This window comes from Eleutherodactylus coqui, chromosome 3 (genome assembly GCF_035609145.1).
Source record: "Eleutherodactylus coqui strain aEleCoq1 chromosome 3, aEleCoq1.hap1, whole genome shotgun sequence".
NCBI classification, from domain to species: domain Eukaryota; kingdom Metazoa; phylum Chordata; class Amphibia; order Anura; family Eleutherodactylidae; genus Eleutherodactylus; species Eleutherodactylus coqui.
This window is the reverse complement of record NC_089839.1, coordinates 174,439,538-174,457,676: the sequence shown is the minus strand read 5'-3', so window position 1 is coordinate 174,457,676 and position 18,139 is coordinate 174,439,538. Positions and strand designations below refer to the sequence as shown.

At 43.5% G+C, this 18,139-nt stretch overlaps 1 protein-coding gene across 2 annotated transcripts in view; it reads left to right on the top strand.

The window, feature by feature from the left end:
* Positions 1 to 14,672, top strand: part of DNAH12 (dynein axonemal heavy chain 12) — a 133,483-nt gene extending 118,811 nt beyond the window's left edge. For both annotated transcript variants that reach the window (XM_066596565.1, XM_066596564.1), the window contains 4 exons: positions 1,657 to 1,794; positions 3,688 to 3,779; positions 4,359 to 4,426; positions 14,414 to 14,672. In XM_066596565.1, the coding sequence (XP_066452662.1) occupies positions 1,657 to 1,794; positions 3,688 to 3,779; positions 4,359 to 4,426; positions 14,414 to 14,604 (489 nt within the window). In that variant the 3' untranslated portion in view covers positions 14,605 to 14,672. The remainder of the gene's footprint in view (positions 1 to 1,656; positions 1,795 to 3,687; positions 3,780 to 4,358; positions 4,427 to 14,413) is intronic.
* The last annotated feature ends 3,467 nt before the right edge of the window (positions 14,673 to 18,139 follow it).

Genomic DNA, 18,139 nt, shown 5'->3' with positions numbered 1-18,139 from the left:
GTCGAGTTATCTGTATGACTCCGCTCCTGGACAAACACGCTGTGGGACACAGGATGACACCGGGCCTACAGTCTAGGTTATCTGTATGACTCCGCTCTTGGACATGCATGCTGGAGGAGCACACAAAATTCCACTGACACTCACTTGCAGACTGTTTTCTGAACACTACACGGCGGGCTCTTTCTCTCTCTCTCCTAGAGTAGGGGTCCTTGGATTAGGTCATCAGGGTACCTCTCTTCCTCTTCCATTCTTCACCACATGAGGGTTGAAGGTACCCCCATGCAGCCGGCACTCTCCTTTCACACTCAACCGTTGAAGCAGTGTAATATATATATCTTGCATACTCACGTGACAACATAACGTATTACGATATCCAGAAATTTTCAGACATTAACCTCTTACATGCTGCAGCTGTGCAATACACATAACTAAAGACAAGACAATTTGCATAGAGCATCCACATAAAAGACATGACATGTATGACAGTTATGGAGGGGCCAAATATATGTACTTCGGGCCACTGCACTTACAGAAAGAGTCAAGCTCCTGGTGCACACTTACTTAGGAAACCACAGGAATTGGGGACTGGGTGACTGTGAGACACAACTCCCCGAACTCTACATAACCTAAACTATAAGCACCATAACTTAGTTTACAGGGGTTTTTTGAAGCATAAATACTAGAGATGAGCGAGCACCGAAATGCTTGGGTGCTCGTTACTCGAGTCGAACTTCCCGCGATGCTCAAGGGTTCATTTCGAGTAACGAACCCCATTGAAGTCAATGGGCGACTCGAGCATTTTTGTATATCGCCGATGCTCGCTAAGGTTTTCATTTGTGAAAATCTGGGAAATTCAAGAAAGTGATGGGAACGACACAGAAACGGATAGGGCAGGCGAGGGGCAACATGCTGGGCTGCATTTCAGGTTCCCAGGTCCCACTATTCAGCCACAATAGCGGCAAGAGTGAGACCCCCCCCACCCCGCACTGTCAGCATAAAGATCGTTCTCCTGTAACAGCTGTGGCAGAGAAGAACGATGTTAGCCCATTGAATTCAATGGAGCCGGCAATACAGCCGGCTCCATTGAAAGCAATGGGCTGCCAGTGAGCGCGGGATGAATTTTCGGGAAGGGCTTAAAAAAAAAAGGCCTTCCCTGAAATTCATCTAGAAATGTGTAAAAACAAAAAAAATATATATACTCACCCGGTCCCGGCAGACGGAGTTCAGCCGTGGCCGGCGGCAGTTCTCCTGAACTGCTCTGAGTAGTATTCAGCAGCCGGGGATTTAAAATCCCCGCCTGCTGAATGAGCTGCCTCTGATTGGTCACAGCCTGACCAATCAGAGGCAGCTCTCACTCACACCAGCAGTGAGTGCTGCCTCTGATTGGCTCAGCGCAGGGACCTATCAGGGGCAGCTCTCAGCTGTCATTCATGAATGGGTGTGAGTGAGTGAGAGCATCTCGAGCACCCTAATACTCGAACGAGCATCAAGCTCGGACGAGTATGCTCGCTCATCTCTAATAAATACTTATTTAGTTCAACATATTACAGTAATATATGATTATGTTTAATTTTATGCCATTGCATAGTATTTCAGTAGTGGAGAAATGAATCCTCCTTACCTTCTCAATGACATACCTGTATATGTTTCTTTTAGACCTGGTTTGATAGTGGAAAGCCTCATGTCTTCTGGCTGTCAGGATTCTTCTTCACACAAGCATTTTTAACTGGTGCCATGCAGAATTATGCCAGGAAATACAGAATACCCATTGATTTGCTAGGTTATGAATTCCAGGTAAGTTCACATACTACAAGTACATCAGTCTATAAGTATTTAATAAGTACGTCATTAACTAACGTCATAAACGTGAAAAATTATGCTTACACAACTCTTCACAAGTACCAGGGTGTTCTCTTCTTTACAACTAGAGTTAAGTTGATAGCATAATGCTAAGGTATGCCATCTTTTTCTGATTGGCGGGGTCTGACTATTATGGTCCTTGCCCAGTAATATAATGAAGTGGCAGTGATGCTGGGGAAGCACTGTGTCACTTCATGTACTGTTGGCTATACTTTTGGCCATTCAGCTATAATAGGGTTACCATGCGGAATCCAGGGACATAGCTTGCAGGAGATAAAGTGGCATGGTGTTTGGTCCCCCACTAATCAGACACTGATAACATATGGTGGCAATATGCCTTTGATGTTTACCATAAGTCAGACCCTTTTACTCTATATAAAATGTGAAGCAACTTTGCTTTACTTACATAGCACGGATTTTCTGTTAAATCATGTTTTTTTCTCCTTTCACATCCAAAGTGAAGGTAGGCATTCTACGGGTTCCTACATGAAATAGGACTTAAGCTTAGCTCTGTTTTACTGCCATCTCCCACAGTGCATTGCAGTCCATACAGACAACCCTTTTTTGTTTAATTTTTTTTTTTTAATTTTGCTTTGGATATAAACAGAGTATAAAAATTATGTAGCAAGATATGCAATGTTATACAAATGTAATGCAGGCACAATGTAATTATTACCCCCTAAGGCAGCGGAATAGTATACAATTCAGCATTGTAATTAAATGATAGAGACATATAGCTGACATCTGTACTTTTGGAGCTTAGCGCTTGACTTTTTGGTGCAATGAGCATTCCTGTATTGATATAATGTTTGGAACTGTCCATACTTAGCACAGATGTAATTAGTTAGAGATTATACAGTGAATACTTAGAAGTAAGGAAGCGGTTTATTCTAGTTCTGAAATTACATATTATGTCTTTATTGCATGTAGTGTCTGCATTACACAGGGTATCAACAGAAATACCTATCCAGGGGCAAAATAGATCTTTCCAGCACTGTATAACAGCATGTGTATGGAGCTATCCAGCGCTAAAATAACTCAAGGAAATTAATTTAAGGTGAATTAGTATAATATTCTTTGGTGGTAATTTAAAAATGCCAAAAGTAAAAAGTTTGCTACCATGTTAGCCTGTAGGGCAAAATGTGATTGTTCTCATCAGCAACTAAGGGGTCCTGTGACAATCGCACTGTGGACAAGTTGCTTGATGATTTGCCATTGACACAACGTCAATGGGTTTGGTACCAGCACAATGGTGCTCCACCTCATGCCGGAGAAACAGGCATCAGTGGCTCACAGCTCGATTTGGAACCTGCTAAATTAGACAACATGGCCCTGTTCTTTGGCCATCACATTTCCCAGACTTGAACCCTCTGGATTTCTATTTGTGGGGGTCACCTTAAGGCAGCTGTCTACAAGGGTTACACAGTAAAAACTCGTAATGTTGGCGAACTAGAGAGACGAGTACAAGCGGCCTGTGTAACCGTGACCTCAGAAATGCTATGCGCCATCCATTCCGACACGCTCAACTGTGTACCTCTCTGTATAGCCACTGACGGTTGTTGTTTTGAGCATTTTCTATAAGATAATAAAGCTCACTTGTTTGATTCCAGTCCTGCATTTGTCTTTATCCTTTAACGCCAGAAATTATCTGTTCGTTATGATACTTCATCTAAAATTGATGACCTCTGGATATAGTACGCTGGAACAAGCGGCTCCACACACATACCCTTCTGTAGTGCTGGAAAGATCTCTTTAACCCCTGGATAGATACAGTATTTCTGTGGGCACCTTGTATATGTCATAAACTAAATAAGCGTTTTTGAGCAGGTTCTGCCTGCGGATACTTCTAACACATCACCAGAAGATGGAGTGTATATCAATGGGTTGTTCCTAGACGGCGCTCGCTGGGACAGAAAGAGGTCAGTGACTACAAGTTCTGAATAATTTAGAGATTGACATTTTAACAGTCAAGACAAAGTTCAGTTTTACCATACTCTGTATTTTGCAAAAAGCGTATTGATACCACCCTTATTCTTGCACCAAGCCCTCCTCCCAGACCCTCCCCGACTTCTAATACATAGAAAGAAAGTTAATTAAAATTAAAGAAACACTTAAGGTGATCCACTGTGTTACGCCTAGTGCAGGGCATGACACAGTGATTTAAAGACCACTAAAGAGAATAGTCATGCACTGACCCACCTGGCTTTGCACTGGGTATAACATAGTGGATCAGTTTTGTCTGGAATATTCCTTTTAGTAACTATATCCATCATGCAAACTGAAAAAAATGCAATACATTAAACGCCCAATTTGCAAAAAATGCATTGCAATTATTTCCTATAGTAAGTGAATAGGAAAAACTAAAACTGGACGACCTAATCAAACTTTCAATTAGAATTGTATATTTATTAAAGAAGTAACACATAGAGAACTTGGTAAAACTAAAATAATGAACAGTGCAAAGTTTTTACATTGCTGTCTTTAATCATTTTCACCAGTGGAGTACTCGCAGAACAGCATCCCAAGATCCTATTTGACTCTGTGCCGATAATTTGGATTAAACCAAGTAAGTGAACAATGACAAAATATTATATATTAAAGACATTGATCTTGATTTGTGCTGGGGATGTTAATGTCCCGGTCGTCCGTGAATAAACCCTTATGTTTCTGAAGCTCATAAAATAGCATAGATAAAATCTTAAAGGGGTTTTCCAGGACTAAACTGTTGATCGTCTATCTTTAGGATAGGTCATGAATAGTTGTCCAGGGGGTCCGCCACTCAGAATCACCAACTGTCAGTTGATTGAAATGACAGTGGTGCTTGGGTGAGCGCCAGAGCCACTTCAGTCCACAGCAGTTACAGCGCTGTATATTGTATAAGACTGTGCCTGGTATAGCAGTCCAATCCCATTTACTTGAACAGGAGTGAGCTGCTTTCTGGCAATGTGACCGATGAATGTAACATCACATGCCTGAGAAGAGGCCATAGTGTTCATCAGAGCCCCACATCCTCTTTAATCATCTGATTGGCTGGGATCCAGAGCTATGGACCCCCATTGATCAATTATTGTTGACCTAAACTGAGGATATTTTAGTGTAGTCCAGGAAACCCCCACTACATTGCTATTCCCATTTTAGCACAGTGAGCTTGGTTGTTTCTCATGATCCCAGCTACCTCTCCATGCAATCACAGCTGGTATGCTACGGCTGCCTCACAAAGAGGCAGCGGGGAGCTCCGTCCTGGAGAGAGGTGCAGGTTTCAGAAATTGATCCCATATCAGTCAGACATTCATGGCATATCCTGTGAATATGCCCCAAATATTCAAGATGCCATAACCTTTTAAATTGATTGTCTACTTCGGACTATCCCCTTTTTGTTAAAAGGGGTCCCCAAACATAAGCTGATCACAGGTTGTTCCACTGCTAGGGCTCCAAGTAATCATCTGTAATCTGCAGGAGAACCTGACAGCAAGTATTCAGTTTCCCTGCAGTGCCACCACAGGACAAATGAAGCATTGCAATGTTCCAATTAAAATTAAATCAATAGATATACTGGGTCCTCCAGAGGAAGAGATGGTCTTTCTAAACTTTGGCTAATTGAGAGAAGTTCTGAATGAGGAGGCTATTTTTTATCTCGGAAATCACTAATAGGATATTTGAAAATCATTTTTCTAAACAAGTAACTTTAATGTTTAATTTCTTTCATTTACAGAAATATTTGCCGATGATACATTTTCTTTTTATTTGATAGAAATCGGATTTCTCTAATAGGTTTTCCATCAATCCGCTAATACTTACAGTAGATGTATTTGTCCACTACGCCTTTACAAGTTCATATTGCTAACTTAGCACATTGCACTGTGCTGCAGTTGTATACTGAAATCTTCCATATTGAAATCTCCTTCATTAGCTCCTCTGACCTTACTCAAGCACTAATAAAAAATTTCACAGCTGTCTTGTATTTCACAGGACATTGGTGTAGTACAATATAGGACAAGTATTTGTGAATTAATCTCCATGTGATCAGGATCTGGAGGACTTCCGCAATGACAACATTACTGTACTCTGTGTATCCAGCTGGCAGAACCGCAATGTTAGATATAGAACTTTGTCTTAGTAGGGGACATGTGAGTGACATGACAGCTGTTGTCATTTATTCACCCTCCACCAATGTAAGATTTATTGCACGTTCCATGTTTTTATTCTGCTGGGTCAAACACACATCTAGAACACTGTGCAGCTATTTAATGGCCCCTAAGGATACTGAGCATGGTAACTCTGGTACTTTTCTGGGTCAGCTTTTGCCCATCACCATACAGTATTATACACTATCCTACCAAAAGTATTCGGACACCCCTATCAGTAGAATGGTTTGTGTCTTATGAGCATGTCACATGTCCTAAATCATGCTACATAAGATGCAAACCCTTGGAGGTGTCAGCCGGAGCAGTGCTTTGGCCCGTCTACAGTGGTGCAAGTAGTGTCATCATTGGACAGTTGAGCAATGGAAGAACGTTCTATAGAGTGACGAATCACACTACTCAATCTTCAAATTAGATGGATGTACCTGGTTGTGGAGGAGCCTGGGGAACGCCTTTTGCCTAAGTGTGTTATACCAACAGTTAAGTAAGGTGGAGGTTCCATTATGGTCTTGGGATGTTTTACATGACACGGTCTCAGTCAGTTGATTCTAGTGACAAAAAACATGAACAAAGAGGTGTACCTTGATATTCTAGACAATAATTTGCAGCCGACAATGTGGCCATACTCTGGAAATGTGCAGCAGTACTTCCAACAAGATAACATGCTTTATCAAAAATCCAACGCTGTTTTATGTTGGTTTGAAGATTTGGATGTTGTACGATTGGACTGGCTGCACCGAGTCCTGACCTGAATGTTATTGAACATTTTTGGGACGAACTGGAACAGTTTTCATCTTCTTTGAGAGAACTCACTAGATGTTTGCAGTTACCTTATTTACCTAGCCAAGATCGAGCAAAGAAGTCAGTCGCCAATGAAATTGTTTGTCGCAATGCTACCAAGCTGAACCTTCATACAGCTTGCAGACACTAAAAATGGTGTTTAAGTAGACAAACAAGTCGGCTACTTTTTCCGTGTAATGCTGGCAAGTGACATGGGGCAGAGTCGCAAAACTTTGCAGCCAATGCCAAACATTTTAGCCACTTTCTACTTCCTATATGACCCTCACTCAAACATCCGTTGTTTGTTGACCACAATATCATCCACTGAGATCAAGGATCAAACATCAATGAATTACTGAAGCCATATATTTTTCTGGTCATGGTGGACATATGAGTGCAACCCCACAAAAATGTGTATCCCGAAATATTAAACCTGACATGACCGATTCATAGCCACTGTGGGGAGCTGAGAACCCTTCCCAGTGATGGGAGGAGTAACAACTTCCTTTCCTTGCCAATGCTCAAACTATTTAAGGAAGGAAGTAAAGTCTCCCTGAGCACAGTTTCAGGGTGAAGCCATGCACCCATTCAAGTGCTCTTAACTTGAAAAGATGTCCTTCTGAGGGGACCTCCTCAACATTGGGCTCTGTTAGACCCTCCGATGGCAACTCACTAGGGTAAACAAACAGATAGTGCCTGTTGGCCTGGTCCATGCCTTAGCATGATGTTGGTTATCCTGTCACTCTCACGTTGAATCCTGGTTCCTAGTGTGGGTCTCCCTTCGTGTGGTCTCCGAGATGGCCCTGAGTTTGGTAAAGAGGACTTCAAGGAAAAACGGGAGGAGGAGGAGGATCACTGGCTTCTGGACCACTCAATAGCTTGACATTCTGGCCACATGAGAGATCCACCATGTTGGAGCTGATCACCTCTGTGTCATCTCCCCCAGCAATCCTCCCCGAAACCTGAAAGACAAGGACCAGACTGGACAGGAGAATGGTGTCTGGCAGAAGCCCCATCTCTCCCCTGATCCAAGTCTGTGACTGCATTAAGAACTGCGGTATCGCCCAAGTGCACTAGCACCTGTGTGAAAACAGTCTGCACAGTAGGGCCATCAGGGGGTGTGTGAAACGCAGCTAGAGATGAAGCAATTGTCACATGGATGTACTCCCACAAGGTGTCGGACCTTGTGACCCGAATGGCTGCCCTGTGTACTGGAAACCACATAGTCCTCGCAGCTGTGTGGGAACTTTCCTGCGCGCCGGGTAGAGGAATAGGCCTTGAAGAAAGGGCAAAAGAGACCTCCAGGCTGGACTGAACAGGCTGCTACATGCGTGCTGGCTCTGCAAGGCGGGGCCTAGAGCGCCTGGTAACCTCAGCTGGCATGGCAGGTGGCCTGACTGGAGATAGTTCCCGAAAGACAGTGGGCGATGTAGGCCCACAATGCTATGGTTCCAGCGCGCATTCATGCACGGCTGCAGCCCTCCCAGAAGTACCTGCGGTGTCTGGAAGGCCGCAATGGAAGAGGGGTAGGCAGCACTACATTGAGGGATATTGAAGAAGTGGGTGACCGTACGCTGCCACCTGCGTCAAAGTCCCAAGCCCCATTACAATCCTGCTGTCACAACCAGGCCGCACGTCTGGGCTGGGGCTTAGCCTGGAGGGTGGGTAGACCTGCCACTGTGGCCTTACTCGCAGTGCTATCGCCGTTTCTACCTGGCTGCGGCAGACCATGGCTGTCCTGCCATGTAGAGGAGGTCCTGGATCTACACTGTAGACCCTGCTGCCAACCGCTGGACCGTCTGTTGCAGCAGGTCATCCTCCATCCTGCAGTAGAAGACACTGGCTCATCTTGTCTCCCACGGGTTACATCTCGGTTAGAGGTAAGAAGAGGAAGGAGCATGTACGGGGTAAGGCTTTTATTTGGCTGTAGAGTCCATCCCCAAACCCTATAAGGTACAATCTGACTCCTGGATCTCCTGAGACTTAGGAGGTCACTAGTTCCATCATACCACCCGCAGTCCCTGGCATCCTCCTTAAACCATATGATGCCGCAAGCCTGTTTGCAGTTTGTTAGCATGAACATATAGGTCTACACAAGAGTTATACAAACAAAATGATCGGACGCTTTTCCTCCTTTCAAAAATGGCGTGGAATGACTTGATGATATTAAAGGAGAGATTACTGTATTGTTCATTTGGGAATTAACGTTTTGGTCTTATTAAAAGCGACACTGAACATAAAGTACGAAGTGATGATTTGACAGTCACCTCTATGTTACTGAGTATACAAGTCAGTACACATCTCCAGGGCATTCATCCTTCCTAATGTGACTACCCAGCCTCTTCAGCAGTTTGTTATCAGGCTAGATTACATCTGCTGCACTGGCAGATATTTCTGGTCAGCTGTACAGAGAATTTTACACACAGATCTACACTGAATTACCACTTTATTAAGCCGAATGTATTTATGTGTCGGTAATACAGACAAGTGTCCCGGCCTGACCGCGACTCTCCTGACCCGAACTCAGCACATCATAGCTTCCTATAATACTTGGGTCATAGATTCCTATAATGCTTGGAGTTTGGGTCAGGATACACGTGGTCAGGCGGGGATATTTGTCCACTTTATGGACACATAAAAGCGGCAGGAATACATTTGATTGTCGATCCTCCTGTAGCCTTCAGAATCACAGCAGTTCATCATGGCGTAGATTCCACTAGGTATTGTTTTGCAGGAGCTTTGGACCCGGGGTATGCCGTGAAAACATTCCCCACACCAGTATTCCAACTCCATCAGCCTCAACTGTTCACACCTGACAGGAAGGGATCAGCAATTCTTTCTGTTTGTGCCAAATTTTGATCTTCCCATCAGCGTGGTGCAATAGAAAGCTGGATTCATCTGACCACATGCTGCTTTTTCACAGAATTGTGAATGCAGCTCCAGACATTAATATCTATAAGGGTCCATTTACCCCAAACAATATATCGTTGGAACAAGCGGATGATGTCAGAGTTCACTCGGGCAGATACATTGTTGGTTCGTTCATATGAGAAATCGTTCAGTTGTTTAAAAGTGCTGTATAAGTAAATGAGAACGACTGAACGATCTGAATTTAAAACAAACGATTAGTGAGTAAGCCAACAATGATTTTTAGTTCTAAACATGAACGACAAACGAAAAGTGAATGATTATCGTTCGTCGTTGGCTGCGTTTAGATTAAACGATTATCGTTCACTTTCACTCATTTGAGCGATTTTTTTTTGAACGACAGTCATTCCGTGTAAAAGGGCCTTAAGCCATAGTTACAGACAGGGTCTGGCTGGCAAATTTCCTGGGAGTCAAGCAACCCACACAGGCTAACAAGCAGCAGCCCATTCATAACCTGTTTACTGTGATTACAGTGCAGTTACATCTAGTGATCACAGGTGATGTCTTCTTTGATTACAGTTGTCAGTTTTCCTTATTCTTATCCGTCTGGGCCCAGACTCCCATGACTACTTCTTCCAGCCACAACTTGTCTGTTCACTCTTCCCATCCTGCCATTACCTCCAATGCCCTACTCGGTGCCCACATAGTACTAGTGCCCCCTTTTGTGCCACACAAAGTAATAGTTCCCCCATAGTGACCACCAAAAGAAATATTGCTTCCTTTGTGTCCCTCAGTAATAGTGCCCTTCACAGTAATATCCATTATGCTCCCTGAATATAATAATTCCACTTTTTTGGCCTCCCTCCACAAGGGAATTATATCCCCTCTACTGCCTCCCACAAAGTAAGGCCTCATGTCCACGGGCATAACTGAATTGAGGAATCCACGTGGTTCTCCCGCACGGATGATCCACAGCTCAGTATGCCTATAGAGCATCATTGGGCATCCGCATGCGCGGGAAAAAAACGCAACATGCTTCATTTCCTGCGGTTTTCCTGCACGGATGGCTTCCGCAGGCTTCCATTGAAGTCAATAGAAGCCGTCCGGATCTGCGGTACATCCTCAGCTGACACCAAGGACGTGCCGCGGTCCACAGACATGCGGCCAAAAAATACATTTACGCTGCAGAGCTCTCCTCTGTCGTGGCTGGATCATCTTTCTTCTGCATGCTGGATGCGCTCGGGATGCCAGCGACATACCGCACGCATGCGCCATGCTTTCTTTTATTTTTATTAAACTCCTGCTTTCCCGTAGTCCGTAGTGTCAGCTGCGAACTTGCCGCGTATCCGGATGGCTTCCATTGACTTCAATGGAAGCCTGCGGAAGCCGTCCGTGCGGGAAAACTACAGAAAATGGAGCATGCTGCAATTTTTTCCCGCGCGTGCGATCCGCACGCCGGTATGCTTACAGATGCTCAATGATACCTGCGGATGTCCCAGAATACCTGTGGATGCCCAATGATAATCTATGGGCATATTGAACTGCGGATCATCCGTGCAGGAGAACCACGCGGATTCCACAATTCAATTATGCCCGTGAACATGAGGCCTTATTATATCCCCTCTGTGGTTCCCCACAAAGTAATTGCACCACCTTTGTGCCGCCATATAAAGTAATTGTGTCCCCTATTTGGCCTTCTCCAGCAAATAATTGTGCCCTGTCTGACTTGCCACCACCCAAATTAATTTGGCCCCCTCAGTAGCCCCATCACTAATAAATAACTTTGTCTATTTTTTTGCACATCCAAGGTAAGTGGGACCCTTCAGTACCACCCTCCCCACAGCTGCTGGCCCCCAGAACTCAGTTGATTACTGCAACTTGCTTCCCTATGACACAGCAGGACCACCCGGTGGAGCAAGTGTTTTGGGTGGCCCAGGTGTTCCATCCTAGCCTGTCGGTACAACTTCCTTTTCTTCTGTTTATGGCCTGGCTCTTCAAAGCGCAGAGAGAAGGAAACAAGATGGGAGTAGAAGTGGTTCGATGTAAGTGATAGTACTACAACCAGTAAACAGAACACTTGCCCAAAACACTCGCTCCACCCAGCTGCCCCAAGGGGTACATTTCCCTGTCCCCTGCCACAGTCGGCCCCTGGTTACAGATATTTATGTCCAGAACTGCATTTACAATTCTGCAGGCTTCAGAGCTGAAATCTCACTGCTTTCCTTGGTAGTGCAATGTCTGCATAGGTAATATACAAGAATTTGATGGAGGAAAAATTATTTTTCACTGTGCATTAGAGGAGCTCAACGGAACTACTAAGGGTGTGTCTGACAACAATCCTGTCAACTCTTTCCAATGACAACCACCACTATGAATGTATATTACTGACTATAAAGATGGCCAAACACATTACATCAATGTTGTACAAACTCACTGGTTTTGTCAAGATTGAAGATGAATTATGCATATGGGCAGCCTAACAGTCTTTTAATCGCAGATGTTGGGATAAGAAGAATTGATATGTTTAACCCTTTAAGGACCAGGGTGTTTTGGTCCTAAAGAACCAAACCATTTTTTGGGATTGTACTCATGTGGTGGTTTTACTAGCCTATTTTTTTCTCCAGCTATCAACATTATTTTTGCTGTGTTTTTTTCCTGTGATGTACAGCTTTATTTCACTGACTTTTTTTCCTGTATTTTGGTTTTATTTTCATTCTTATACAGCATATGGTCTGTATGTATAGATTCGCTTCATAAGTTAACTGTAACCTGTAATATTCCGATTGTTTTGTTAGCATCACTGTTAACATTTTGAAACAAGAAAAAACACTTCCCGCTTGACGATAGCACAAAACTGGAAAAGCAATAGAAAATCTTTCATATTATACTAATAGTTTCAAACAACTGTCTATATGAAAAAATGCTAGCAATCCAAGGCAGAAAACTAGACGCCTTCACCGACAAATAGAACATATGGCTTAACCCAAGTCTTTTTCCACATGTGCTGCTGCTTAGCCCAATTCCTCCCATTCTGTATGTGCCTTTTTCATTTTTCTTGCTCAGATGAAGGACTTTGCATTTCTCCTTGTTAAATACCATTCTTTTAGTCGCCGACCACTGTTCAAGCTTTTCTAGATCTTTTTGAATCCTCTGTCTCTCTTTTCTAGTGTTAGCTATCCCTCCTAGGTTTGTATCATCAGCAAATTTGATCAGTTTCCGATCAATTCCCTTCTCCAGGTCATTTATTAAAATGTTGAACAACACTGGGCCTAGGACAGAGCCTTGTGGTACCCCACTTGATACATTCTTCCACTTGGATGTGCAACCATTTACTCTTTGAGTACGATCACTCAGCCAGTTGTGAATCCACCTAACAGTTGCCTTGTCAATCCCATATTCGGTCATTTTTTCAATAAGGATGGTATGAGATACGTTGTCAAATGCTTTGCTAAAGTCAGGATACACTCTATCTAACGCATTTTCCTGATCAACTCAGTCAGTGATTGTGTCATAGAAGAAAATTAGATTCGTCTGGCATGACTTGTTTGTTACAAACCCATGCTGGCTCTGGTTAATTACTCCATTCTCATCCAAGAACTTGCATATATGCTGTTTAATAATTTGTTCAAAGATCTTTCCCGGTATAGAAGTCAGGCTCACAGGCTTGTAATTTCCTGGGTCCGCCTTTTTCTCTTTAATAAAGATAGGGACAACGTTTGTGCTTCTTCAATCTTTTGGGACTTCTGTTCTCCAGGAATTTTTAAAGATTACGACAAGTGGTTCAGCAATTACCTCTGCTGCTTCCTTCAGCCTTTGTGCCCTTTGCACCCTCTCATAGTAATAGATCTTGTTATTGACCCCCTCTTTTAATAGTGCCTTTTCGTCAGGACAGGTCCTTAGCGGATTCCATTAAAAAAACATAGCACTGTACGCCATATTTCTGCAATAAACTTATTATTCTCCAATGACAAACTGGCATTGTGCACTGCAATTACATAGTCTCCTCGAAACAATGGGTAAATTATTGCAGAAGGTAAATTTTCTGCTCCTGTAATAGATGAGGCTGTCTCTTCTACCCCTGTAGGTAACATTGCTGCATATTATGCTCTAATAAGAGATAATACTCCTTTAATTTTCAGGTCAGCATAGATACATGGTATATACTGAGACAGGTGACCAGTGCTGGCTAATCCTTAGCCTCAGACTAGGAGGTCAGGGACTGGGCAGTGCCATTCTCATATTATGGCATGGCACGTAGACATACTAGCGCTGACCACGAAGAAAAGAAGAGCAATTTCAGAGCGGCTTGGGGGAACATAGCAGGTCATTATACAGGCTTTTTGTTTTTTCAGACCTACACAGAATTGGGCCTAATTGTTTCTCATTGGTTCTTGTGAACCAGTAAGAACAAGTGTCTGGGGGTCTTTCCTCAGTCTGCCAGAAAACAGTCAGCCAAGGGGCCCCCTCAATGATGGACATCTCAGCTACTGAAGCCACTGCTCCAACTGCTCCAAAAATAATCCAGCCCTGGTCATACCGGCTCCATCCTCACGGCATTATCATGTGCATTAGGGCCTAAGAGATGCAGGGAAAATATGAAACATAATTGGATTTAGAAATGAATGAAATAAGACAAGGTACTGGAGAATAATGGTTATGAAACTTGTAAAGAAGGTGATCATGCTCTTTTCATACCCCATATCATCTCCCTGTCCCTGTATGACTTAGACTTTACATTCAAACTACATTATTTTTCATTTTAGATAAAAAGTCAAATATAAAGAAGACCAAGTCGTATGTGTGTCCACTCTACAAGACCAGTGAGCGGAAGGGGACGCTGTCTACCACAGGACATTCCACCAACTTTGTCATTGCAATGCTGCTACCAACAGATAGACCTGTGCAGCACTGGATAAAGAGGGGTGTCGCTCTTCTCTGTCAACTCGACGACTGAAGAAATCAAAACTTGTCTTTAGCTTTCTACAAATGTCTGTCAATAAACTGAAAAGCTATTAAAGGGAACCTGTCATGTTGAAAATATATTGATATATGCAGACATCGTGTTATAGAACAGGAGGAGCTGAGCAGATTGATATATAGTGTTGTAGGGAAAGAATCAGCATAACTAGTAATTTATCTGTTTAAATCTCTGGTCATTCGGGTCTAGGAGTCCAGTGGGTGGTCCTATCAGTGATTGACAACTATTTCTATGTGCACACTCAGAAAGGCTGTCAATCACTGATAGGACCGCCCACTGGACTACTAAGCCAAGGTTTAAATCAATTAATTAGTAGTTCTAATGAATTTTTTCCCGTAAAACTATATATCAATCCGCTCAGCTCCTCCTGTTCTATAAAATAATGCCTTCTGATGCTTTATTTCAGAAATTGCACACAACCTGCCCATTAGTTATATCCATGGCTCCATTGAAATGAATGGAGCTGAGCTGCATTAACACACAACCCGTTAACAGGTGAGGAACTATTTCTAGAGAAAGGGCTCCTTCACACGGGCATATGGGTTTATGCAAGTGCCTCTGGGCAGCGTAATTGCGCTATGTATGAGTCTTTTTTGTGGGCTTATTCATTTGAGTGCGGAAGTTGAACATGCCAGGATTTAAATGGCTATTTAGCCTAATGAGTTCTAGATGTGTTCTTTTTTTTATGGAATTGCACATCCTGTTGCGCACATTTGCACACCTCCCATAGATTTCTATAGGACCTTTGGTGCGCAAATGCGCAGGAAAATAGAGCAGGTCCAAGTTTTTTGCATGCGCAAAAAGTGCACATGTAAAACTGTGAAATGAGAATGAAACCACTGAAATTAATGGGTTCTGTTGTCAGCGATTTGTGTGAGTAAAGTTTATGCTTGCGAATACACCTGCGTGAAGCTGCCCTAAGGGTATATTCACGTGGCCGAATTCATGGAGGGATTTTTCCTGGGAGTTCAAAAAAAGGGTTAAAATCTAAAGTTTTCTTCCACAGTTTTTGCTGTTGATATGCACATGGAATTTGCCCTATCAATGTTATGTCACTTCTCTTTAATTGACAGGGCAAATTCTGCGTGCGAATCTGCGTCAAAAACCGTGACAGAAGGCTGCAGATTTTTACGTGGTTATTTGAAGCGGTATTCAAGTAGAGAAACCTGCCAAGCATTCCGCTGTGTGAAGGTACCCTTAGGGTATGTTACCACGTGGTGGAAATAGTAATGATTCTCCGCAGTGGAAAATCCGCAGTATTGGTGCAGACTTTGATGGGTTTTTTGCTGCGGATTTGCAGCATATTTTGCCTTTTCAGTTGAATCTTTTAAACAAGCAGAAATGACCGCTAGTCGTTCAGTGTAAACGCAGCCAACGGTCAGTAGACCAACAATAAAGTTTACCCTTTAGTTCATTTTTATGCAGGCATAAAAATCATTGTTGGCTCGTTCCCTTATCGTTTAGCTTAAATACCGATCGTTCATTCTCATTCACTGGTACAGCGAATATGAAAGACTGAATGATTTCTTGTTTGAAAGAGCCAACGATGTATCTGCCTATATAAACAGCTGGCATGGGTGAACGAGCCAACTGTGGCATCATTCCCTCGTTCAAACAATATATCATTTGATGTAAAACGGACCAACAGGCTTTGTTCCCACAAGCGTATATCGGCCGCCGTTTTAACGGTCAGCTAATATACGCTACGATCTGAGGAGTAAAAATTTGTGAACTGGCGCACAAATCTAACGTTAGTGCACCCGTTCAGACGGCATAGGCCCCGGCGCATATATGCCGAGGCCGCAATGCCGTTGCCCCTTCCCTCCCCCTCGCCGGCTCACCTCCTCTCCCTCCCCCCTGGCTGTTTGCAATGGGAGGGGGTGGGGCAGGGCAGAGCTAAGCTCCCACCCCTTTTCCCCAGCCAGCAATGGGAGGAGGCACTTAGCTCCGCCCCGTCCCTCCCCCTACCATTGCAATCAGCAGGAGAAGAGGAGAGAAGAGGAAGGGAGTTTAGCAGTCACGTTGCTAAACTCCCTCCCACCTACCTTCTCCGGCCGCTGTCACTGGCTCCCATAGGAGCCCACGCAGCGGCTGACGTATTCCGGCCCAAAAGCTAGTTCCAGGACTATCTTTTGGACCCGACGTAAAAGCACCCGGCGCTATATTGGCCATGTGATCTGATGCATTGGAATGCAATGCTTCAGATTGTAGCGTATATCGGCCGACCATGAAAACGGCGGGCTGATATACGCTCATGGGAACAAAGCCTTAGATGGCCTGGGAGACAGTACTGTGGAGGCTGTTAGATCTGAATCAGGTTAAAGAATGCTTCTTAAAGTTCTTCTTAAAAAAACAAGCATGTGCAGTGCTCTCAAATGGTAAATAGGATATACACATACAGTTGCAAGAAAAAGTAAATGAACCCCTTGCAATTACCTTGATTTCTGCATTGATTACTAATAAAGTATGGTTTGATTATTACCTAAATCACAATTATAGGCAAACAAAATCTAACTAAAAGATGTGATCGCTACAATTGTTTGTGTCATTTTGTTTAATCATCCACAGTGCAGGGACAACAAATAAGTGAACCCTTGAATTCAATAACCTGAAGATCCCACTTTAGCAGCATTCACCTCCACCAAACATTTCCTTTAGCTGCAAATAAGATTTGCACAACCTTTAGGGGAAACTTTTGGATCATTCTTCCCTGTAAATATGTTTCAGTTCATCATTATTTCTGGGATGCCTTCCATGCATAGCCCTGTTCAGGTTATGTCACAGCATCTCGATAAGATTAAGATCAGGATTCTGACTTGGCCATTCCAAAAGACAAATCGTTTTAAACGATTCTTTAGCTGATTCACTTGTGTGCTTTGGGTTGAGTCTTGGAACGTCAGAAAAAAATCCGCGCTCAAATAGGAGTGAGCTGAGGACAGAATCACATATAAGCAATGGTTTGGTATAACACTTACTTGGAAGGAGGGGGGTATGATGCACAAATGCCCCCTCCTCAGAGTGTCCTCCACAGGGTATAGAACTATGCTCCAGGGTACATAGTATTGATCAGAATATTTTAATCAAACGAAACTTTTAATCAGGCAACGCGTTTTGGTGCAAGGTAAAGCACCTTTCACAAGCCATACAGAGTTGGGTTGAGTCTTGGTCTTGCTGCATCATCCAACATCTCTACAGCTTAAAGGGGCTGTCCAGTCATAAACTATTGATGGCCAAAACTCAGGATAGGCCATCACTAGTAGATTGGTGAGGGTCTATCACCCAGCACCCCAGACAATCAGCTATTCATTGGGGCAATGCACTTGTGCACTGAGCTGATTTCTGTGGGAAGCAGATAGCTCCTTTCCCAATGTAGTGCACAGACTTGGTATTGCAGTCTGAATCATCATTCACTTTAATGGAAGCTTTGCCTGTAACACCAAGCTTGGCTACTGCAGTGGGAACGGAGCTGTCTGCTTCCTGTAGAAATCAGCTCAGTGCATGAGGACACTGA